The sequence below is a fragment of the Rhinoderma darwinii genome, chromosome 11, assembly GCF_050947455.1.
Source record: "Rhinoderma darwinii isolate aRhiDar2 chromosome 11, aRhiDar2.hap1, whole genome shotgun sequence".
Taxonomy (NCBI): domain Eukaryota; kingdom Metazoa; phylum Chordata; class Amphibia; order Anura; family Rhinodermatidae; genus Rhinoderma; species Rhinoderma darwinii.
Genome location: NC_134697.1, coordinates 14,824,138 through 14,850,755, shown reverse-complemented (window position 1 = coordinate 14,850,755; position 26,618 = coordinate 14,824,138). Strand labels below are relative to the sequence as shown.

The following is a 26,618-nucleotide window of genomic DNA, read 5'->3' as shown; positions in this document are numbered from 1 at the left end:
CTTTGTGAATCCCATTATGAAATGCATTATAAATTGATAATGTAATATGAGAAAAAAAAAAAAAGAAAGCTCAGACATTAAGTATGCTATTATAAAATATGCAGGGATGATTTTCTTGGTTTATAAGTTATGAACCCACAAAGATTTGTTAAATGGTTAAAAACATAGTTCCTTTAACAAAAAAAAAACAATGCAATAAAAAACAAACAAAAAAACAACAAACATAATGCAACTACACATACTAAAGTCTTACGGTAATGTACCAGTTCCTAACCATTATTTTAAAGGCATGTTTGTCTTCCATAAGAGCCTATACAATCCTCTCCAGCAGAATACTCTGAAATTCGAGTTGAAGACTTCAAGTTTGAAATCTTGCAGGTTTATGTCAAATTTGTCATACAATGAATGGGAACAAATTATATGATTTCATGAACATAACACTAAATTTAAAGAGTGGATTTGATTGTTTAAAGGATGAAAGGTATAATCACTTTAGTTTTGAAACAGATTATGATTTTGCAAGTGCAATTAAAAGAAAATATAGTGGATGGTGAGTGAATGATGCTTACCCATTCCCTATACTGTTTGAGGTACTTGGAGAAGTGGAGGAATTCGGACTTCCAGAACAAGGACTCTTTTTAGTGGACAAGTCAAGCACTCCATCTGCTGAAATAGAAGACGACAAAAATGTACTTCTCTCTTTATTACAATACACAATATTACACGATAAATAGAATGGTATTGCCATAATTACATGAGGAAGTAAAGAGTCAGTCATTACAAGTAAACAAAGAAAGGTGAGCACTCACCAGCTTTAGGCCTCATGCACACGACCGTGTTTTTGCGGCCGCAATTCCCCCGAAAATCCACGGGAGAATTGCGGCCCCATTTCTTTTGCGGTCGTGTGCATGAGGCCTAAGGCTATGTTCACGTGGAGTTTTTTGCAGGCGGAATTTCTGCCTCAAAATTCCGTTTGAAAGTTTGAGGCAGATTTTCCTCTCCCTGCACGTCGCGAAAATTTTCGCACCGTAATTCGCCCGCGGCCATTAAGCGCCGCGGGCATAAAACACTGCGAAATAAGCTTTCTCTGCCTCCCATTGAAGTCAATGGGAGGTCAGAGGCGTAAACGCCCGAAGATAGAAGCGACGTGCCCCTTCTCCCTCGAGGCGGTTTTACCGCTCCCGCCTCTCATTGAAATCAACGGGAGGCATTTTCGGGACGTTTTTTATGAGTTTTGCGGCACGATTTCCGCATCAAAAAACTCTGTGTGAACATAGCCTTAGGGGAAAAAACAAAAACACTTCTTCGATTCCCACAACCACAGAGTAACAAAAGTTGTTTTTTTTTTTTTTTTACTCTCATGCTCATCACGGCATCACTCAAACCAGGAGAAAAGGTAAGGAAGGACATATCTGTACACACATACCAGACATTTATAGGCTCCCCCTCCCCATACCAGCAAAACAATTTTGACCCCTCGAGGCATGGACCACAACATCTCTGAAGGTGTCCTGTGGTATCTGGCACCAAGGTGTTAGCAGATCCTTTAACCCCTTCCCGTCATTTGACGTATCCATACGCCAAAGTTAGGTAGGGGGAAGTATGGAACGGGCTCAAGGAGTGAACCCGCGCCATACGATGCCGGTGTCGGCTGTTTGTTACAGCCGACACTTCAGAGTAACGCTTGAGCGCGATCCCGCTCGTTTTAACTCGATAAATGCTGCGACCGCAGCATTTAAAATAGTTAGAAAGAGGGGGGCGACCCCCTCTAACAGCTCATCGCGCGGGGGGAGGGGGTGGTCGCTATGGCTACACCAGAATCTCTATTTTCTGGTCACCTAATCTCCCACCAAAAAAAATGAAATAAAAAGTGATCAAACCGTCGCAAGTACACCAAAATGGTATTATTAAAAACTACAGCTTATCCCGCCAAAAATAAGCCCTCATACCACTTAAAAATAAAAAAAGTTGTGGCTCTCGGAATTTGGCGACACAAAATAAATTCTTTTTTACACTTAGGTTTTTACTTGTAGAAGTAGTGAAATATAGAAAAAACTATATGTATTTGGTATCGCCGTAATCGTATTGACCCGCAGAATAAAGTTAACATGATGTTTTAATTGCACACTGAATTCCGTAAAAACGGCAGCAAGAAACCATGGAGGAATAGCTTTTTTATTTTTCATTTTCTACCCCACAAATAATTTTTGCGGCTCGGACAGCCACGGAGTGTCACCCATGAGCCGCCCGCAAATCGCGGGCTGTGCACATGGCCACGTGCATTAATTTCTATGAGCCTGGATGCAAAACACGGCCGTAATAAGACACATCCGTTTTTGCAATCCAGGCTCCTGGGCCATGCACAGACCGTGAAAACGGTCATGTGCATGGGCCCATTGAAATGAATGGGGCCGCAATTCACCCGCAAAAATACGTTTGTGTGCATGGGGCCTTCATTTGTATCAAATAGTCTCAAACAAATCTGGCAAGTGGGAACCTATCCTTAGGGAATCCGTGGTGCTAAACATTCAGCTTTTATACCTGAAGGGCAGTTGCCAGACTACTCTGTCGAGAAAAAAAAAAATCTGACACAGATTTGCTAGAGAATTTGCAGCAGAAATCCGAGGCTGACCCTCAAATTTCTTCCATTAATAATCCACGTGACTACCAGTTAAGATTTACACACGAGATTCACGTCAAGAACGGTCACTTTCTCTGAAACACGGATTTCAAATCCGTGGTGTGTGTACAACGCTGTGGATTTCACACAGATTTCGGCACAAAATCTGCATATAAAATTCTATCGTGTCAACCAAGCCTTCGTACTGTATTCTGGTTGGGCATCGAATACTTTGCAGCAGTCGAATAATAATACTCAACAGATCATTGAATTCTTTAGGGTCTGGTTTTATTATGGAAACGTTCAATTGTGTGTGGTTTGTAGCGCAGGAGATGAATACACAAATTTAAAAAAAGAAATAAAGAATACATGCGAGTTAAAATACCTTGCTCACAGGGCTCTTCTGATTGCGGTTTCTTGACAGTGAGGTCTAAGGGAGAATCTTGGTCAGCCATCAGAAGCTTGCTAAGAACAGGATTCTGGGTCGTGGCAGGGGGAGGTGAACTTTTTCCAGAGGGTGATTTTGGCAAGCTTTGGTTCTTTGTGCTGTTGGGCGGGCTGGAATCCTGAGTAGAGCTATTCTTTGAGGTATATTCAGCAGCAAACTGTCGAATCATTCGCTGCATGATCTCACGAGCAACTAGGGGAATATTAGGATCAGAGATCCTAGGACTGTCTAGATTTAGACAAAGAAAAAAAAAGAAAAAGAAAAGAAAAAGAAACCATTATAAGAAGATGTTCAGAGGAACATTTGTTAGTTTCTCAAAACGTAAATATATTTCAATAGTGATCATGCATTTCTATAAAATTAACCGTGGGACAATTTGTACAAAACACTAATATAAATATATTAATAGCTACGTCTAGTCTCATATCACTTCACAGTGGTGGCTCAGCCTTGAGGTGAAAACGGTTAATAGTCCAAGATCGACTGGTTATTATGGGTGCCCGGCTTGACAACACAATTCAAAACTCTATAGCTAGTATAGATATAGCTATAGTAGTAAGTAGTATAGTAAAAACTACCAGTCTGTCACATGACTCGGCTGCTCAGTTCAGAGCAGAATTGGCACAACGCTGTCAAAAAGCTTAGGGTAATAAAAAAAAAACAAAAAAAACACATGACTATATAGTAGGCTTGGTTTACATTTGCGTTAAAAGTTTTGTCTGCCTTTCTAATATTTCTGACAAGAAGAGAAGTCTGCAGCGCTTTTCTAGCTGTCAAAAATATTGAGTTCGCCAGCATCGGTTTGAAATCTGATCCAGAATAGCTGCATGGATCAGCCCTAAACAGAAGTCATAATGCTGGCGTTAAAGATTAATACAAGCAAATTTGTAGACAAGAAACAAAATGTTCATTCACAAACACTACAAACCTTTCTTGTAAAAGACTGCATTGATGAATTCTTCTGCTTGCCTTTCTAATCGAATTATTTTTGCTTGCTCTTGTTTCAGGTTTTCTTGGCCAGGTTCATTAATTGGTTTATGAAAGCCAGCTAAATGCTCCTAAAAGAACAAATATGTAATCACCATACATGCACAAACATTATAAAAAGATACAATCGCAATAATCTGAAGGTGCATAAAAAAAATAAATAAAAAAAAAAAGCAGAGGTGCAGTTTTAGGCAAAGAGCTCACACAGTTTTGGCTTAGATTTTTGATGCATCAGCCTTTTTTTTTTTTTTAATAAACATTTGCTTCCTCTAAGGCGGGATTCACACGAGCGGGTCCCGCCCGAGCCCGAGTGCCGGCCGGTAAAATCGGCCATTTTGCCCAGCCGGTTTGCATAAAGTTATGCATCCGTTCCGGGCCGGGCAGATCTGGACAGTGACATCAGCCACAACTCCTGAAGGGGAATCCCCATGTGTTCGGGGATTCCGCTTCAGGAGTTTCCCCTGATGTCACTGCCCAGATATGGACAGAGACATCAAGCGCTCTGTCCAGGAGCGGAATCCCCGAAAATACGGGGATTCCGCTCCTTCAAGGAGCTAAAGTGCGGCTAGCACATAGCAGAGCGGGGAGATACCTCCCCGCTCTGCTATAGTGGCGTCGCTACAGTAGTAGCAGCCGCAGCAGCTGCTAGCGGTGCCATCGAAGGTGTCGCCGGGCCAGGGCGCTTTTAAAACAAGCAGGGGAAGGGAGGCAGCGCAGCGCTCCCTTCCACCTGCTGTACACCCTGTCCATGCCACACAGTGTACAGCGCACAGCCATTCGTCCGAATGGCATCAACTCCTCCTCCTCACATGCACTCTGAGGAGGAGACAGAGCGCAAGCCACGGAAAACCCGGCCATCACTCGGGACACATTCCGGTGATCGCCGTGTATTACCCGGCCCCATAGACTTCTATGGGAGCCGGGCGAAAATAGAGCATGTCCTATTTTTTGACGGCCGGTTTTCCCGGCCGTCAAAAAAATCGGTCGTGTGAATAGCCCCATTAGGGGTCTATTATTCCTAATGCAGCCGGGTGCCGGCCGATTTATGAACGGCCGGCACCCGGCCGGGAAAACCTATCGTGTGAATGAGGCCTTAGACCCACTCCTAGAATTGGCTAAAAAAAACAAAACAAAAAAAAAACATCCAATACTGCATCGAAACGGTGTGTAGTGATCTTAGCCTCAGGAGTTGTAATGCACATTACCGCTAGGGCGGATCACTCCCATGACGAGAATAAAATCAGGAAGGCAACAACACACAGACTTAATTTCCAAACCATAAGAAAGGCTCAGTAGTGAGCCAAAACGTTGCGTTGTGTGCTTTGAAGCAAAACATTTTTTTTCAAATCACAATAAACTGGGCCGTATGCATTGGAGAGTGCGGTGGTCACGCATGTCCCCTGGCCCTCTATTCAAACTCCTCCTCACTGTGGTCGTGTATATTTGCCGCTGTGTATCTCCCACGGCTGTCATCAGATTTGCGGTGGAAGTCTACTGCAGCAAACCTGCTGTGTAGGACTAGACTAGCTAGTGTGCAACTGATGTTTGCTCCCACAGTGTACAGCTTTGTGCTAACAAAACAACCAGAATTGAGACACAAAAATCTCTTACATGACAAAGGCAAAGTTTCCCCCCCCCCCCCCATGTTCCCTTTAATAGTGTTTAGATGCTCATTAGGTATCTACAGGTCAGCCATCCTTGTGTTGACTTCGGTATGAGGCTTTGGGAAGGGGGGGTGCGTAACTGACTGTGCGAACGCATTCAGTTATATACAGATTGTTCTTATACAGCCCCACGCTGATGGATCAGTACAAGAGCAAGGTTGTATTTACACCTGGCAAATCTGTTACAGAAAATTCTGCGACTGAAAAATCCATTCCATACATGAATGGAGTAGTTTCTGCAGCATGTGAATGGATTTCTATAAGACAGAATGGGTCAGCTGAAGAAACTTTCTGCAAAAACTGCCACGTGAGCTTACCCCAAGGCTTCATTCAGATATCAGTCAGGGCTCTATTCTGACATTCCGTCAGAGCTTTCCGTCAGAACGGAGACCTGACTAATACAAACGGAAACTATAGGTTTCCCTTTCCATCACCATTGATTTCAATGGTGAGGGATCCGGGAGAAAACGCAGACGGAACGTCAGAACGGGGTCCTGACGCAGATGTGAACGAAGCCTAAGAAGTATATAGAAAGCCCTAGTTGTATATACACTCTATTGTTTGTTGACTGTTGCCTTAGACTTAAGTTGTTCGATGTGCATATGGAAATCATGGGGCAGTGTCCCCTGCTCGGGAACCCCTCTTAAGGGCAGAGTGGGGAGCTGCTAACAAAGAGGCTGTTGTGACAACCCTTTTAGGTTCCATGGATTTCACCTTTCGAAAAATCCACAAACTTGCAGCAACATAATGAGCATGATGTGGATTCAGAAAGCTGCAGTATGCCCTAAAAAAAACAAAAACAAAAAAAATTCTGTGTGGATGGGGTTTTGAAGGCCTCATCCATGTATGTTGTATTGTTAACTGTTGAGGATTGATCCACGACATCTGAACATACCCTTAAACTGCCATACAGCAACTAATAAATTACATAGCGACAGAAAAGACAGCGTAAAAAAATAAAAATGCAACAATTTGATATAAATCAGTACCTTAACTTTTTCTCTTCTCAAGCAACAGAAAAGGCAATTCTCATTAAAGGACCAATCACATACTCCTGTAGGTTCACAGTCTGAAATACAGGTAGGGGGGTGGGAAAGCTCCATGTTAAATCATAACCCCCTCATGCAATCCTTTACAAAGCAAATAACCCATCTTACTGGTTGTAAAGTCATTGAAAGGGGAAGTTGAGGCGAAATTAAATGGAGCTTCCTCCTCCTGATATTTTACTTTATGATATCATAAGGTTCACACTGCATTTTGCGGGTGGTTTTAAATGGTACTTTTTCCATACGGTGGTTATGAAAATCGCAGTCGACTAGCTTTTCAATACAGTTGAGACAGAGGCCAAGCGAATGGCCAAAAAAAAACAAACATAAAAACAAGACTCTTGGTATGTGTTTGGTTACGGATAGCCTATGGGCACATAAGACGTAAAGTTTGGGAGAATTTACGTGTACAGATGTCTTATCGGAGGCACAACAGTAACTGGGACTGGGTTGTGTAGGAAAATCAGCAACAAAGAAGTCATAATTCTTAACTTTTTCAATTAGTCACCTGTGTCTGGGGGGGGGGGGGGGGTTTAACATGATTCCAATAAACGTATTCCAACACTGCCTCTTCCTGACATGTCTAGAAACACGTACTACCTTTCTTGACCTTTTGTAGCTATTCTCGCTCCAAATATATTTTAAGATCGTATGGGCAGGGATTTTAAATAATTTATTTTGCAAACACGGACGATAAAGTGATATATAAATAATACCGGCTACCCATCTCTTCAGTCAAAGCCTGTATACATGTATTAATTATTGTTATATTTTTACTTTTCCTAACGATCGTAAGCGTAATTGCAAAGTGTAAAATCACAAAAGATAAATAAAGAATAAAACTAGCGTTGAGTGGATTAAAACTGACCGTTGACAAAGATCATTAACGCTTTTGAGATTGTTAAATGTTAATGTTGGTCACGTGGCTTTTCCTATTAAAAGTACATCGCCCCTACAAAAGAACTTGCATCAACAAATTGCCGTTTAGGTCTATAGTCACGATGGAATTGTCCATCCACTGCACACATCACATTTTCAAACCATCGATTGGTTTAAAAGATTGAGATGTAAATGCAGAATAAGGCTTGGTTCACACCTGCATCTGTGTTTCCGTTGTTCTGTTCCATCAGAAGAGCAGAACAGAAATCCCGGAAGTACCAGTCCTGTTGTACGAGGGACTCCACCTTCATGCTGCGCTATTGTTTCCAGTATTTTTGCCAAAATCTGCGACGGAGGCCAATAACGGACCCTCCAACACAGATGTGAATGAGGCCTAAGACCTATATAATAAACAGCAGGCTATGCAGACATTGTATTCGTAATTTCTAAGTGTTTGCCAGACGTAGTGGAGAGCCACACGTTACCCTGCAGCAGGTAAACTAGTATTACATGATACCCATTTAAATGTATGGGCAGCCATGGAATACACAGACATGCCCGCTGAAGCCCCTCTTAGCAGACCCCCGCTGTGCCTCATGATTTCCATATGCCCTAATAGTATGTTGTTAAATCTCCATGCGCAAATCTTTCATGAAATAAAACCATAATTTTCCTCTCACCGAAATGGAAAGCATAGTGTTAACCTCATGTGTAGATGTTCAGGACATCCCTCACTGCCCAACACAAAATTCAGAATGGTATTTTCCTTTTCCTACAAATAGTTTCTTGATTTCAAAATAGAACTCACAATCTCACTTTTACATTTTACTATTGAGTTCAATGCAAACGGTTTTATGCTACATATTACACACCAGTAAATTGAACATCTATTTAAAAGGGAACCGGTCACATCTACGGGCAGCTTGTTATAGAGCCGAGTAGATGAATACATCATATAACTTGTATTTTGTTAATTTAAACCTCGGCTCATTCTGCGCTTAGTAGTCCAGCGGCCAGTATAAGAATGCATACTGAGATAGCTGTCAATCAGTCAGTGAGTAGGACCGCCCACTGGACTCCTAAGCCTAGAGAGCAGGCATTTACATCTATAAATTACAAGGTTATACTAATTATTTTCCCACAAAAATATATTTCAATCTGCTCAGCTCCTACTGTCTATAACATGCTGCCAGCAGACTGCCTATTTAAAGGTGAAATCTAACAAAATGCTGACAAATACATAAAAGTATAGTAAGGACCACTTATTTCATTCAAACCATAACTTGTATAGCATAAAAGGACAACTGGAATAAAGTTTGGCAAGATTCTGCTGGAAATTTCCTTTTAATGAAGATTAAAGTGGTACTCCCAACTTAGACATTTATGGCATATCTTGTGGATATGCAGGTCACAGTTCTGAAACCAACACATATTTCGAGAACAAGGGGTGTGACCAGACCCCTATTTCACCTGGTGTAGCGGCCACATCTTACAAGCAGGAGCTAGTGGAGGTCTCACGTGTGCGCTGCTCTCCCAATTCTGTTCTATGGGAGTTACGGAAACTGCTTAGAAGCATTTGCCCGGGGGTTTCCATAAAGCCCAAAGAATAGAATAGAGAGAGCAGCGCTGCCCCCTCTCCACTATTCCCCGCCTGAAATATGCAGCCGGCGGCCACCTCATTAGGTGGTGCGGTGGCCCGGGCCAGAACGGGGCGTACCCCTTTAAGAACATATTATAAAATGCTATAAAAAAAATAAAATAAAATAGCTCAATAAGTTATAATACAGGAGTAATTTAGTGGTCAGGTATACAAAGTAGATATAGACCAGGGTCCAACTACAATGCCAAATTAGGCTGGGTTCTTACACTGCATATTTCTTGTTAACTGCAGAATTTGCAGAGCAAATCCGCAACAAAATACAATACAATGAAAGCGAATAAGGTTATAACAAATCCAATTCACAAACGTCATAGGAAGAAAACTTTGTGGATTCAAGGCATTCTGTAGATTTTCAAATCTATTGCAGTCTTTCCGTGGCCAAATCTGCATAGAATTGTGCAACAAAAAACACATCGCATATGGATTTTGATGCCATTTCTGTAGTGAATTTTATATGCAGTGTGTGAACCAAGCTTTAGAGAATGCAAGGAAAGCAGAGGGGTTTAAAAAGGAATATAATAAATTGAAATACCTTTAAACAAGCTGAGATCATTAAGCAATGCAGGTCCAAACAGCCCTTCTAGAATAGTCTCAAAACCTAAAATGGAAGAACAGTGCACTCAGTATTTATTTTACAATCTCACATAAAACAGACTGAAGAAAAGAGTATTTAAAAAAAAAAAAACGAACAAGTGCAGCTTTCAACCTACACTAAAACCTAAATGAAAAAAGGAAGACCACTCTTACAAATTTTAGCTATTGAATTTAAATCAGCATGTCTGTTCATGTGACCAACGCAAATCAGACGTCAAGTCACTCCAACAATGAACAAACTGAACAGAGAAGGCTCATTAAAAACTTCAAAGAATCTCTTTGGAGTAAAACAAATAATTCCATACTTTTTGAGAAAAAAAAGTAACTATTTGCCTCAATTTCTTTAATGTAGGTCTTCAACTAGATGTAGAAGAAAAAAAGTGTACTTTGTGCATTAAACAAATATATTTTTTCATTAGTAGTTACTGGTTGCTGTGGCTAGAGCTAGCTACTGAAAACATGTTCCCAGATAATCATTCAGTATTTTTGCCCAAAGAACAGTAGACCACAATATCCTACAGGCCCGGCCAGGTCTGTAGAGTTATATGGATGCGTTCAGCATATAAATCAGGAATATCTACTTTCGTATACGCTGAACATACACACCTAATGTGTGAACAGAGCTAAAGGAATTAAATATGTATTTATAGAGAGAGATACCACAAGTATACATGACAGAACCGGAGCAGAGATTGTTTGTGTTTTGTGGAATAACTTTTCAAAAAACTTGGACACCTCCCGCAGCCATGCTTTGTGCATAAACAAACTCCTGCAAAGACTGTTACAGAGATCTTAGGATATCATAAAGAGGCCCTGTCACTAGTTTAGCTAGGAGAGTGGGCATTACTAATCGAATAGGCGCTGGCACACTGATAATAGTGAAAATTAAGGCCCAAAACGTTTATTATTTTAAAAGTTATGAAAGTTTTTTCTAAAGATGCAAATGAACCTATAATAGACAAGTGGGTGTCAACACCAGCGATTCTCCTGAGGTGGAGCCTCCTCACAGCCTCGGACGCTGTCCTATCAGCATGAAGCTGCTTCACACGGAGTGAGAGACCGAGGCCTCATGCACACAAAACTTATTTTTTTTCCTCCTGTAAATACAGGTCCTTTGTCACACGTAGTCGACCTGTATTCCACCAGTATTTACGGACCCGTTTTCTCTGCACTAATCGGCAGCCCCTTTTCTCCATCAGTGATGGATAGAGAGAAGGGGCAGCCCTTTCGGGCTGAGTTTCCTCAGCGATTGAAAGTAAGAGTTCATACGTAACCCGGCCATTGTCTTGGTGACGCGTCCCTCTTTTGACATCCAGTCCGACCTCCCTGGATGATGCCGCAGTCCATGTGACCGCTGCAGCCTGTGATTGGCTGCAGTGGTCACATGGGATGAAACGTCATCCTGGGAGGCCGGACTGGAGGAAGAAGCAGGGAGTTCTGGGTAAGAACTTTTAATACTATTAACTCCAGCGGTAGTCACTGTCCAGGGTGCTGAAAACGTTACTGCTGATCAGTTAACTCTTTCAGCACCCTGAACAGTGACTATCCCCTAACGTCACCTAGCAACGCTCCTGTAATTATGGGTGCACACACGTAGCCACCCGTAATTACAGGAGCCCCATAGACTTCTATGGGCCTGCCCGTGCCGTAATTACGGCCTGAAATATGACATGTTCCATATTTTTCAACGGCCCGTGCACATTCCTGTAAGCAAACGGGAAGGTACCCGTGGCCAATAGAAGTCTATGGGGCCGTAATTCGTGTGCATGAGGCCTGAGGGTGGAGGGAAGGGGGATCACTTCAAATAGCCATATCTCCTGCTGGAGACCACCTAGAACAGTGATTCTGGTAGCATATGAAAGAGCAGATTCTAGCTGTGAAACAAATCTGAGGTATCACAAGTGGAAAACACAGTCAGGAATGGAAGCTGTATACTATAAGATCACGCTGTGTTGCTGGGCAGGGAAGGGGGAGAAGCTGTATGCGGATTGGACAGCGTCATACAGAAAACATTACACCGCCCAGAGAAAAGAATAAGTCACCTCCCATTTGCCAAGTATAGCCAAATTAGCTTATTTAGAAAAATGCACACAATCTAGCAAATAAAAGTTTTTTTGAAAAACAAAAACAAAAACAAAAAACACTGTCGTTATCAATGTGACAGAGCCCATTAGATTAGTTAGGAGATAGGGAAGTAATAAGCTAGTGACAGATCCTCATTAAAGAGTCTCTGTCACATTATAAGTGGCCTATATTGTACATGATGTGATCAGCGCTGTAATGTAGATTAATAAAATATAAAACAAAAATTTTATTTATTACTGTTGTGACTTTAAACTTTTTACGGTGTTCTTACTTTTACTTCACTATGGGGGCTGCCATTTTTTTTTCCATCTCTGTATGTGTCGATTAACGACACATACAGAGATAGAATACGGCACATACAGCCCCATAGAGAAGCGTACGACGTCTGTGTGGGAACGGCGAATGCGCCGCTTCCACACAGACCAAAACGAAGCTCGTTCGTAGAGCGAAATAGACGCCATTTTCATGTGGACTGGAAGCAGCTGCCGGACAGTAAGAGGACGACTTACGTTCGCGGCTTCCGGCCATATGTTCAACTAAGCGGAGGCGCAAGGAGCGTAGACCACGGAAGGCGGCAGGTAATTTATGTTCGTGATGTGTGCATTATGTTCGTGTGATACTGTCTGCTGAGCACTGTATCTAATCCTCCTACACTCTGCAGTTGCTCAGAAAATGGCGGCACACAGTGTAAGAGATTTGACGATTCAAACCCCCTCCTTCTCCTGGCACTAGCCAGAAGAACGGAGGGGGGGGGGATTCTGTGAGGACACTAGAGGAGAGTGTGTCCACCCCAAATTTGCAGCATAAATCAATGAGGTTGCTTTACCACAGTGACCATGCTGCAATTTTGGGAACTGCTCACTCTAGTGACCAGCACATGGAAATGTTATAAATTAGAATCTAATTTATAATATTTCCTGACTTGTGAAAAAATAAAAACAATGTGTAATCACTTAAATACAAATTGTTTAACTGAAAAAAAAAAAAAAAAATTCTCTTTAAACGTATCAGGTTGGAGCCAAAACTATTCAGTTCAAAGGATTATATTATTACACTGGATACAATCATAACAAACCATCTGTGAGAAGTATTATGTTCATACTTTTCAGCTCTCAAATTAAAATATATATAATTATTCGCTGACAGCAACTAGTTTAAAATAGTTCATTTCTAAAATTAGACTAAGCTAAACAGACAAACCGTGCCAAATTTCACACAATTGTGCCTCTTGTCAAATAAAGGGCAAGCAGTTAAATAACCTGGCACATTTTAACACATCTTAATCATCCGTACTCACAGTACAGTCTCAGTGTGTCCTATGTGATCCAGCTTCGGCCTGGCTCCTCTGCCACCTGCTAGTGATAGATCAGTGACATAGAATTTCTCTACTCGCACTGCAGTCAGGCCCCACGCACACAAACATAAAAACGCCCGTAATCACGGGCCGTAACTACGGGCCCATAGACTTCTATTGGCCACGGGTACCTCCCCGCATGCTTACGGGAAGGTGCCCGGGCCGTCGAAAAATATAGAACATGTCCTATTTTAGGCCGTAATTACAGAACGGGCAGGCCCATAGAAGTCCATGGGGCTCCCGTAATTACGGGTGACTACGTATGTGCACCCGTAATTACGGGAGCGTTGCTAGGCGACGTCAGTGGATAGTCACTGTCCAGGGTGCTGAAAGAGTTAACTGATCGGCAGTAACTCTTTCAGCACCCTGGACAGTGACTTCCGATCACAATATAAATCGTGTAAAAAAAAAAAAAAAAATAGAAGTTCATACTTACCCAGAACTCCCTGCTTCTTCCTCCAGTCCGGCATCCCGAGATGACGTTTCAGCCCATGTGACCGCTGCCGCCAATCACAGGCCAATCACTGGCTGCAGCGGTCACATGGACTGCCGCGTCATCCAGGGAGGTCAGGCTGGATGTCGAGAGGGATGCGTCACCAAGGCAACGGCCGGGTAAGTATGAATTTCTTTTACCTCTGAAAGGGCTGCCCCTTCTCTCCATCCTGCACTGATAGAGAGAAGGGGCTGCCGATTAGTGCAGTGCAATTTTGTAGCGAAAACGTGCCTGTAAATACGGGTGGAATACTGGCGACACCGGACCAGTATTTACGGGGCACAGATCCGTAAATACTGGTGCAATACGGGTCGAATACGTGTGACCAAGGACCCGTATTTACGGACAGTAATAAATACGTTCGTGTGCATGGGGCCTCAGTGTGTCCTTTGTGATGCAGCTTCAGACTGTCTCCTCTGCCTCCGGCTTGTGATAGCTTTCTCCTTTTCAGTTTTTACACAGAATGCAGAGGAGAGCATTGAGGAGCAGCATCTCATAGAAATCAGCTGAACTCTGCACACAACAGTCACAGATAGCATAGACAGGCAGTGTGAGTCAGGGGAGTTTTATAACTCTGCAGCTAATTATCGTAGGAACTGACCCCATTATGTCACTGCACTCCTGGTCCCTTATATATGGACGAAATAATCTCTTCGGCAGTACTGTATGCATTGGGGAACATTCAGAGGAACAAGGAGGGCTGACCTTGGTAGGAAGGGGAGGTGTCTGAGCGGGATTTGATATAGGATGTAATTCTGTAGTTCACAGGTAATCAGCCACACCGGAGAATCGAACCTCCTGCCTACACAATAGCAGAGTCTACTTTGGTGGTCAGACTGCGAGTACATGATGAAAGGGTTCAAAACGTATAGATGCTACTGAGCTGGGAACAAAGAAATGACACTGCTAGAAAATTGCTGGTAAACTAGCATGAGATGTGCAAAAAAAAAAAAAAAAATAGCCAATATGCTTCTTCAAATCCGACCACCCGTCATTAAAAGAGACACTGCACAAAGTCAACTTTTTTTTAATAAGTTAATGCAGATCAGAATACATATATGAAATGGGAGGAGTGCTGCTGACTTACATTCTATCCTCTGTTTTGTCAGTTTTGAATACACTGCATTTTGCTTACTGATGAACAACCACTACAGGGTAGTAAAAGATCAGCAAACACTCTGGGTGGAAGACTCACCCAGGCTGAAATCAGAACTAGGAAAACTAGAAACTACCAGCTTGTCCACACATAGTATATTTGCTACAGATTATGCAAGCATTTTAATTTTTTTAGTTAAAACCAGAATTGATCCAGGAGAACAGATCTATAGAAGGCCTTCCCTTATATATGAACGTATATTTACGGGAAGGTGTCTGGGCCGTAGAGATGACCACAAAAAATAGGATCTATCAAATTTCTTTATTTTACGGACAGTGCTCCCATACTTTGTAACAGGAGCACGGGCCGCAGATGCAGGTGACTGTCCGCGGCCGGCCGTACCCGTAATCACCAGCCGTGATTACAGGCACAGCCGTGTGCAGGGGGCCTTATCCTGCCTGTGGGAACATACCCCAAGGCTGGGCACCCATGTAGCGTAAACGCTGCGGAATTTCCACAACTGAATTCTGTGTGGAAATTCCAAGCATAGTGGATGAGATTTGAAGAAATCTGATGCACAAGCTGCAGAAAAAAATTCTGCTGCAAAAACACACACATTCACCTGTGTAGCGGATTTTAAATCTGCAGTATGTCAACTTATGCTGTGTATTCGTTGCATTTTGCAACCCTAGTTTTATGCAGTGGATCCTACTAAAACTGGTCTGCCATCAAGGGTAGCGGGAGAACTATTTGATGAGGGAAACCGCACACACTATTGAAAGAAAGCCAAGGGGCTTATGAAAGAAATGTAAAAGTTTATTTATTAATAGTGGCCATAAGATTCCTCAGTATGTGTATGCCTGTACTTTGCCGGCTAACACACTTCGTGGGAAAACCCCTTTTACTAACCGCCCAGATTAACTGGGGAGGTCTTCTGAAAACACACTAGTGCTTATTCACACAACGGAATTGCTGCAGAAAATTTCGGAAGCATAAACGGAGCAGATTTTGCAGCGTTTTTTTTTCAAGTCTGTAAGATGGTGATAGCTCCTCTGAAAACCAGCAATTCAGTCCACTTTCCGCAGCAGGATTGAACACGCTGCGGAAGAAAAAATATGTACCGCAGGTGAATTTCTGGACGGAAATTTTACACAGCGTGTGGATGAGATTTGTAAACCTCACCCACTATGCTGCTACTGTATTCTGCTGCGTATATTCCGTATGCAATTCTGTTACGTGTGGACAAGCCCTGAAGGTTAATTTAACATGCAACAGATTTGTTGCATTTCTGGAACTGAAAAACCGTTCCATTCATCTGACTGCAACAAATCTGCCGCGTGTGAATTCACTCTAAACATATGAGAAGTGCCTGGGGACCATTGCTAGGATACGCCATCATAACAAACATGTTCTGTAATATAAACTTGAAGTAGAGAACTAAAAAGTTAGTTGACATTTGCTGCAGAACCCCTTCTGTGCCATTCTTGCAGAGAATAAAAATGGATGATCCCAAAGTATTCCACAAGGTCTATCCCCTTAGTGCATGAAAGAGCAGTTGACAGGATCTACTAGCGCTTATACAAAATTAAATTTGTGATAGAAACTAACAAAACAGATTGGGTTTACCAATAAAAATTAAAAAAAAAAAAAAAAAAAAAATCGTGTATGAGCGGCTTTATGTAAACTTCCTTCTAAAATTTCCCTGGAAACATACCTGTGTCGGGTCTTTCCGTTCTGCTCCGTCAGAGGAATAGAACAAGCAAAAAAACGGAAGAGACTGTTCCACTGACTTTCGTCAGGGTGTCCGTGATTTTACCGGAAACAATAACGCAGCTATTGTTTCCCGTAATCTTGGCCAGATCTGCGACAACGCAGGTGTGAATGAGGCCTTACTTGCAATCAGTCTTTACATGGAAAAAGGTTATACATTCATTTTTGTGTGGAGGCATCAATGGGAGGCAGAAGCTTATTTCGCTGCGTTCTATGCCTGCGGCGCTCAATGGCCACGGGCGAAAAACGCCAAAGATCGGCGTGCAGGCAGAGGAAAATCTGCTTCAAAATTCCAAACAGAATTTTGGAGGCAGATTTTCCTCCTGTAAAAAACTGTGTGAACAGGGCCTTAGGCTGGGTTCACACTGTTTTTTGAAGGCTAAAAAATTTGGCTTAAAATTCTGTCTGGAATTTTGAGGCGGATTTTGATCTGCTTGCACGCCGTTTGAGGTGGGTTTTTTTCACCCACGGCCATTGAGCGCCGGGGGCAAAAAAACACAGTGAAAAACGCTTTCTCTGTCTCCCATTGAGGTCAATGGGAGGTCAGAGATGTAAACACCCGAAGATCGGGCATGCTGCTTTATCCCGAAAGCGGTTTTTACTGCTCGTGGGGAAAAAACACCTCCGTCTCCCATTGAAATCAATGGGGGGCGTTTGCGGACGCTTTTCAACGCTGTTTCCGCGTAAAAAATATGTGTCAACTCCCCCTAATATAAAAAGAATCATTAACATTTTATAATGAAATATTGGTCAAATTCCCCAATATAGTGTGTTAAACACCTCACCATTTCCAAGAGGTTTGTGGTTTGTGAACAGAACGCAACATCTAGAGGCTAAAAATCTGTACAGACCCGATATGTTTCACAGCGGAGCATTTATACAACTTTATCTGGCTTAGGGTTGCACGTGGCATCAAAATATCAATACTATTTAGAGGACGTGCACCCTCAAACTGTTCAATACCGTTAATTCATGCGGCCGCACAGCTTAGTATTGTAACACATGAAAGTAGTCAGAGCGGGGCTGCGGCTGTGTAATACAGCCATTGCCCCGCTCCTGACATGTGGGTGTGCGCGGTTAGCATAATGTGATGCTGCCGGCGTTACACTAATGAGCGCCGGCACTGAAGACAGAGAACGTGGTGGGCACACTGCAAAACACCCCCATGTTCGGTCTACACTGCCACTCATTAGTGCAGCGCCGGACACATCACCTCATGCTAACCGCGCTCGCTTGTCGTCAAGAGCTGGGCAATGGCTGTATTACACAACCGCAGCCCTGCTCAAACGACGGAGATCAGAGAAACCTCTGATCTCTGCTGCTATTCCCTTGAATGCTGCGATAAAAAGCTGACCGCAGCATTCAAGGGGAAATTGAGAAGGGGGATGCCCCTTGGATCGAGGGACATACCATATATGGACAGACAGCCCAGGGTCCATTGAAGGACCCCAAGGCTGTCTGACCATATTTCCGGTTAGGGCATACTTAGGTTATGTCCTAACAACTGCCTGTGTACTATCAGTACACAGGCTAATGTACGGGCATATAAAAAAAATAAAGAATACACATACATACAATAACCAATAAAATAAAAAAGTCTCAATACATAAAATATACACACATTTGGTATAGTCGTGACCGTAATAACCTGCACAACAAATTTATAGCGTCATTTATGATGTATGCGCTGTAAAAAAAACAAAAAAAAAACAACAAATTAAAACGGCTTTCTTTCACTTATTAATGTGAGGCGCGAGGTGTTATGAATTTAGTACCTCCATGTGCCTCACATTAATGGTAATTAACCCAATCATGAACCTCACACATTATCCCAATGTTGTCCATTATGACTGAGAAACATGATGGGATTAATTACTATTAATGTGAGGCACATGGAGGTTCCAAATTCATCACACCGCGTGCCTCACAACAGAAAATGGAGGAACTTTTTTTTATTATTATTATTATTATTGGCAAAGTATCGTTTTGGTATCGAGAATCGAAAAACTACACGAAGTATCGGTACCAAAGTCCAAATTCTGATATTGGGACAACCTCAATCCATCTTTAGACAATCCTCTTTGACTGGACTCAAATAATGCATTTTACTTATACCGATCCACTGTAACAAACTATCAGAACAATAAAAAGAGAGATTGGTGCAGCTGACATGTTTAACTCACAGGAGGATTTTCTAGATGGAATAAATAGTAGCAAACTCGCAAGTGCAAGGCTATAGGCAAATCCACCATGGATTTTTTTTTATTTATTAGAAAATCTGCTGTCAAAATCGACAGTTGACAATCTGATTTCTGCCGGGGATTGGCCAGTGGATGGGCACATCGGTTAGCCACATTGTGATTCAAATGAGCAAAAATGTGGCTCTCCAGCGTGGACTCTGCAGCAATAATGAACAGGATGCAGATTGTAAAATCTGAAGTGCATTCAGGATTCTGCAAATATTTTTCCCAAGCGCGTAAATAGGGTATAATCCACGCCTAAATCTTCAACGTATGAACATAGCTTAAGTAGTATTATGTGCGTATCTGTTTTCAGCTTCTGGCTGGAAAAAAGGTTGTTCCCATTTACTTGACAAACATTATCTTGAAAGTTGTACTAGTAACTCCCTGTCCACAAAGCTTTTTGGCCTACGTTTAGCATACACGCCGGAAAAGGTTCTGACGCATCCACAAGTGGTGACTTAACCAGCAAGTTTCCTTTGAAATTGAAGTTTGTGGGCTGCTGCCTTGCTTGCTCCATTTGTATTCCATACATCACCCTTAGGCCGAATTCACACGAGCGTGTGCGTTTTGCGCGTGCAAAAAACGCTGCGGAATAAATCTATCCCTCTCTCATTGTGGCAGATTATCTGGTCACAAGCAGCTAAAACTTTCATCTGCACTGCATATAAAGAAAATCAATACAAAATTCTTATGTTTTGGTACCATACCCCTGCCTTTCTGCATAGCTTCAATCCGGGTATTCCTTCGGATGGTTGGCGATGTAGAGATCAGAGAGGTGACCTGTTCCATATTTTTTGGAGCTGCTCACTGGTCCAACAGTTTTGGTTGGAGGTTGGGAAGTTGGCGGTGTTACAGCAGGATATTCCTCTAGATCCTCTTCATTATCTCCTGAATGTCCCTCGCAGGTCCTTGGGGTAGCCACTAGCCCGACTTTTTCGACACTTTCTCACAGCCGCTAAGACGTTGATAGCTTGGAAATGGAGACAGACTGCCCCTCCCTCTCACATCGACTTACTGACTAGAATTAGGGAAATTCGCACTATGGAGCATATGACGGCCTCTCTTGACAATGAGCTGGACAGGTTCAAAGTGGTCTAGGATCCGTGGGATAAGTATTGGCTACAGATATCTCGGGATTAGGCCGTAGCATGATCTCTGACTATCCCTCCCCCCCTTCCCCCTTTTGTCTTTTCCTGGTGTCTTGTTTTGTCTGTTGGAATTTACTGCTATGTCAAATGGATTGTATGGCCTGCCCATGCGTCCTAATGTCATGTGTATATTTCGAAAAATTTTCAATAAAAATACAGTTGAAACCAAAAAACACTGCGTTTGAGCGGGCAAAAGCTCCATGTGTCATCACCATATGATGCGCGGTTGCGTGATTTTCGCGCAGCCGCCATCATTAGGACATTCTGTTTTTATGTTTGTAAACAGAAAAGCACGTTGTGCTTTTCTGTTTTCATTCATAGTTTTGACTACTGTAGTTCATATCACGCGCGGCACACGGAAGTGCGTCCGTGTGCCTTGCGTGGTTTTTACGCACCCATTGACTTCAATGGGTACGTGATGCGCGAAACACGGCCAAATATAGGACATGTCGTGAGTTTTACGCAGCGGCCATACGCTGCGTGAAAATCACGGACAGTCTGAAAAGCCCCATTGACTAACATAGGTCCGTGCGACGCGCGTGAAAATCACGCACGTATTATACGTTCGTCTGAATAAGCCCTTAGGCCCTGTTCACACGGAGTATTTTGACAAGTTTTTTGGAGCGGAAACCGCTCCGCAAAACTTGTCAAAAACCAGCCGAAAATGCCTCCCATTGATTTCAATGGTAGGCGGGGGAGGACATGCCCTATCTTCGCGCGTTTACGCCTCTGACCTCCCATTGACATCAATGGGAGGCAGAGAAAGCATGCTATTTTTATTGAAGTATTTTTACAGCCAGCGGTCAGGGTCCTTAAAACCCGCGCCATAGACTTTTTACGGCTCGGGTTTTAACTCGCCGCCCGAGCGATCGGGCAGCTGAATGTCAGGTCTCCGGCTGTCAGTGACTGCCGGGGACCCTGAGGAGAAGATAGAAGCAGCTTTTGCTGCTTCTGTCTTCTCTGATCACTTGTAAACAGCGCGCAATGAACGCTGTGTATAGCAATAGAGGCAGAGGCCGCACCGCGGTCTCTATTGCTCTCGGTGTTCATGTGACTGGTCACATGATCGCCAGGTGCCATTAGGAACAGACTGCTTACTTACTAGAGCCAGCACAGCCCTATTAGTGACAATAGTCACTATGAGAGGGCTGATTTCCCTGCTGTGCAGCTCCAGTGGAAAAGATGGTGTAAAAGAAAGAAAGAAAATATATAAAGTTCCCCAAAGGTCTTTTTTGAACTTTGAGGGACAGACCATAGTAATAAAAAAATAAAAGTGCAAAAAAATTTATAATAAATACACATAAAATACCCACCCCAAAAAAAAAAAAACCTTTCCCCCTGCCAATCATTGTTGTAACGCTAGCGCTGACCCAATTACCCCAATATAGACAAGTAATATATTCAAATTTACGGTAGACAATGACGATCACAAATAAAAGGTAGGTAAAACTATGTTATTACCAAAAACAAATAGCTGAAATGTAAAAAAAAGCTTATTTTTTTTACTATTATTTTCAAACTTTAAGAATAAAAAATCTAAGATATCAAAAAGGATGAATATAAAACGCTAAAAAAGAAACCTGCATTGTCTACGGAAAAAAACATTGCAAAAATCACGTCGCTAGCCCAACAAATAAAAAAGTTAGCCATTTAACTATCACTAAAAGGGCTAAATGGTGTCTGGTCCTGAAGGCTCAAAATAGCACGGTCCTTAACTGGTTAAGAACTAAATATATTTTGACAAATTTTCAGATGCAAAAAACATTGTACACCATACCTTTGATCCGCAGGAAAAGCGCACAAAAATCAATGACTACCCAACCCCCACTACCCTTTTAGGTTATTTGATCCGATTTGCTAAAAACAGGGAACAAAGTCATCATAAATCAATCCCCAAAGTACATGGAGGCACCGCCAATGCAAATGCAGGAGAGAGTTACTATTTATCCAAAATTAAAACTGGTTTAACGGTATTGACACATTGCACTACGGGTGCAATCACAGTACTACTGCCCACATGAATTACACTTTGGGGGAGCAGATGGACGAACCTAAAACAAAAAAGCATTAGCAGGAAATATTGGTAATACAACCTTATGTCAATTGGAGGGGAGGACTGATTTACCAATACCCAGAACAAGTAGGACCCAGTAACCATTTGGGGACATGGAAACATCTCTATGAGGAGGCCCCCTCTCCACGGAGATGCCAGTTATGTGTAACTACAGGTGGAAATAATGTGGACTAAATTTCTCAGCTCCTTAGGCCACTTTCACAGGGCAGTATTTTTGTCACTATTTTTAATTATTTGGAAGCCAAAACTAGGAGTGGAACCTACAGAAAACAGTAAGGCTTCGTTCACATCTGCGTTGTGGCATCCGTTTTAGCGGATCCGTTGAAATAAAAATGTACAAAAAACTGAGACTGAATGCAACTAAAAGGTCTTTTTTTTTACGGAATCAGTTTACCAGATCGGTCAAAAAAACCTGACTTTTCTTTCAGTTTGTCATCAGTTAAGCCCCATGCACACGATCGTATTTTTCATCCGTAATTAGGGACTGTAATTAGGGACCCATTCATTTCTATGGGCTACGGACAACTTTCCATATTTTTACAGATGGGTGTCCGTGTCATAGAAATGATAGAACATGTCCTTTTTATGTCCACAATTACGGCATGGACTCCCCATAAAAATCTATGGGTGCTTCCGTAATTACGGATGTGCATCTGTAGCAGTCCATAATTACGGAAGCATTGCTACGTGACGCCAGGGGATTACCTGAGATTCCTTCCGTTTTTTTTGTGGATTCGTAAATACGGATGCACTACGGACACCTTTCTGTATATGCGGATGACTTAGGCCCCATGCACGCGACCGTATTTTCATCTACCCGTAAATATGGATACGTAGTTATCCGTAACTTATCCGTAAAGGGGGAGGCTGCAAATTACGTCACCAACACGTTGCATAGCAATGCTTCCAGAAATATGGACGGTTGACTGATGCACATACGTAGCGGTCTGTATTTACGGAAGCGCCCATAGACTTATGGGGGAGTCCGTGCCGTAATTAAGGACAAGAATAGGACAGGTTCTATAAAAAAAATTCAGCACGGACATCCATCCGTAAAAATACAGAAAGTGGTCAGTGGCCAATAGAAATTAATGGGTCAGTAATTACGGTCGTGTGAATGGGGCCTTATACTCCATTTTTATCGTGACAGGGCTCCGTTGTCTTGACGGAATCAATAGCGCAGTCGACTGCGCTATTAATTCCTTCAAAAACAACGGAACCCTGTGACAACGGTGTCAAACGAAAACCACTAGCAACGTTTCCGTCACCATTGAGATCAATGGTGATGAAAAACAGAAGCGAAGGTTTCCGTTTGCCTTTCAGTTGAGGGGTTCCCCCGACGGAAACCTCAAACGGAACCCCTCACCGGAAAGACAACGCTGATGTGGAGACAGCCTAAAAATAAAAACCTGAGATTGTAGTACAATTAACCTATTACAAGCAGCTAGGAGCAAAAAAAAATTAAAAAAAAATCCACACAATCAGGATCAAATAGATTTTTAAAATTATACCAAAGCAGATTGAGGAAGCACTCAGCCACACGCATTTACCCAACATGCTTCATGCTTGTCCACTCCAAATACATGGTAGAGCTTTTAATAGCTTTGCAAAACTTAGGGGTAAGAATATATAATTCATGATTTTCATTCAGGAACACTTAAGGAATCACCCCAGCACAATTCTCCCTAAAGTTATAAGTGATTGAATGTTTTAGCATCACTGGCTGCCAATATGGCCGGGCTGGCAGAATTACAATAAAAGTAATCTTCATTACTGGGCTTGCAATTTGTCAAAATGTATTTGCATGTGAACTCGATCAAGGAATCCAAATTAAAACAAAAAAAAAACAACACGTGATTCAAACCCCATGACTAATTCACTCAATACCAAACCATGAAAAGCATGCATATTATGGTAAAAATTGAGAAGCTCTCAACTGCTGGCTTTGTGGGGAGAAAAACAGTACTATAAAAGTCAAAAATCTATGTTTACACGCCACTGAGCTAAACATCGAGTAATAACTATTACCTGCAATATGAGAGGTGAGCCTTAAAGAGGCTCTGTCACCAGATTTTGCAACCCCTATCTGCTATTGCAGCAGATCGGCGCTGCAATGTAGATTACAGTAACGTTTTTATTTTTAAAAAACGAGCATTTTTGGCCAAGTTATGGCCATTTTTGTATTTATGCAAATGAGGCTTGCAAAAGTACAACTGGGCGTGTTGAAAAGTAAAAGTACAACTGGGCGTGTATTATGTGCGTACATCGGGGCGTGTTTACTACTTTTACTAGCTGGGCTTTCTGACGAGAAGTAACATCTACTTCTCTTCAGAACACCCAGCTTCTGACAGTGCAGACACAGCCGTGTTCTCGACAGATCACGCTGTGACGTCACTTCCCCAGGTCCTGCATCGTGTCAGACGAGCTGGCACCAGAGGCTACAGATGATTCTGCAGCAGCATCGGCGTTTGCAGGTAAATCGATGTAGCTACTTACCTGCAAACGCTGATGCTGCTGCAGAATCAACTGTAGCCTCTGGTGCCGATGTGGCCGACACGATGCAGGACCTGTGAGTGACGTCACAGATCTGCACTGGGCTGGGCGTTCTGAAGAGAAGTGGATGATACTTCTCATCAGAACGCCCAGCTAGTAAAAGTAGTAAACACGCCCCGATGTACGCACATAATACACGCCCAGTTGTACTTTTACTTTTCAACACGCCCAGTTGTACTTTTGCAAGCCTCGTTTGCATAAATACAAAAATGGCCATAACTTGGCCAAAAATGCTCGTTTTTTAAAAATAAAAAACGTTACTGTAATCTACATTGCAGCGCCGATCTGCTGCAATAGCAGATAGGGGTTGCAAAATCTGGTGACAGAGCCTCTTTAAATGTCAGGAGTCACACATCTATATTGCCACTCATCCACTAACATGCATATGATGAGCAGCTTAATACACACTATTCATAAAACACATCCAAGAATACATATGGAAAGTATCCCCAGCCTTTAGATTAGTGGTCTCCAATCGGTGACCCAGCAGGTGATGTGGCCTGTCAGAACACGCTGGGAGTTGTAATTCTGCAGGTTGGAGACCACTGGTTTAGACAGACCAACATCCACACGTAAAATCATTAACATTACACAGATTTTCAGAGCGCAAAACACAAGCATTAGGGTATGTTCACATGGCAGTGTCCAATACGCCTGAAATTACGGAGCGGTTTTCAGGAGAAAACAGCTCCTGAATTTCAGATGTAATTGCTCGTACTCACGTTTTTCGCGGCGGCAATTACGGACGTAATTGGAGCAGTTTTTCAATGGAGTCAATGAAAAACGGCTCCAATTACGTCTCAAGAAGTGACAGGCACTTCTTTGATGCGGGCGTCTTTTTACGCGCCGTCTTTTGACAGTGGCGCGTAAAAAAACAGCCAGCGTGCACAGAACATCGTAACCCCATTGATTTCAATGGGCAGATGTTTGCCAGCGGTTTGGAGCCGTATTTTCGGACGTAATTTGAGGCGTAGAACGCCCGAATTACGTCCGTAAATAGAGCCTGTGAACAAACCCTTACACTCTGCAGGAGTAGTAGTTCATGTGAATTTAAAACAGCTTCCTAACGATTTCAATGGGAAGTACAGTATTTTCTATAAGGCGTATTTTTACGCTGCTGAATTAAAAACTGCCTTGCAAAAACATGCTTCATAAAAAAAGTAAAACTTTGTACAAGCCGTTCTACCATTGAGATTACAAAGACAAATTTAAAAATACACGTCAAAATATGCTTGCAAAAATTAAACGCTTTGAAATTCAGCTCCAAAAGTCTGTTTTCTCTTGAAATCAGCCTTCTTATTTTTCTGCCTCAAAAACCATATGCTGTGTGAACATACCCTTACTCAAACTCTGTTTTGGTCCAAGGAGCTCTGGAAAAATTATTTTGCAGAGTAGCCAATGCACATAACAAACGTGCTGGTGTCTAACTTTTTGGGTTGTTTTACGCAACGATGGCAATTCTTAGGGCTCGTCCACACGTAGCAGATTTGCTACGGATTTTCCGTCCGGAATTGCGGACGGAAAATACAGTAACAGCGAAGTGAGTGAGATTTAACAAATCTCATCCACACAATGCGTAAAAATTCCGACCAGAAATTGACCTTCAGCGCACATTTTTCGTACCGCATCATTTCAATTCCTGCTGCAGAAAGTGGACTGAATTGCTGCGTTTTTCAGAGGAGATCTCCCAACATGGAGAAAAACGCAGCAAAATACGCACCATTTTCTACAGTAAAAAGTGCAGGAAACGGTGCAGTTTTTCCGCAGCGGAATGTCTGCTACTTTCAACAGAATTGCTGCAGAAATTTTCTGCAGCAATTACATGGTGTGTGGACAAGCCCTTACTGTTCGGCTGCCAGAAAAATCAAAATGGAACCTAAAATCGACAGTAATTTGTCTACCCC

At 42.4% G+C, this 26,618-nt stretch overlaps 1 protein-coding gene across 9 annotated transcripts in view; it reads right to left on the bottom strand.

Moving 5' to 3' along the window:
• The window catches only part of LCOR (ligand dependent nuclear receptor corepressor), a 53,733-nt gene that overhangs the window by 21,487 nt on the left and 5,628 nt on the right, over positions 1-26,618 (bottom strand). For 5 of the 9 annotated variants that reach the window (XM_075843024.1, XM_075843023.1, XM_075843031.1 and 2 more), the window contains exons 2-6: positions 9,837-9,902; positions 6,709-6,788; positions 3,997-4,126; positions 3,006-3,296; positions 570-666 (exon numbers count right to left, since the gene is read on the bottom strand). In XM_075843024.1, coding sequence (XP_075699139.1) covers positions 570-666; positions 3,006-3,296; positions 3,997-4,126; positions 6,709-6,788; positions 9,837-9,902 — 664 coding nt within the window. The remainder of the gene's footprint in view (positions 1-569; positions 667-3,005; positions 3,297-3,996; positions 4,127-6,708; positions 6,789-9,836; positions 9,903-26,618) is intronic. The other 4 variants (XM_075843029.1, XM_075843026.1, XM_075843027.1 and 1 more) reach the window with 1 other exon arrangement.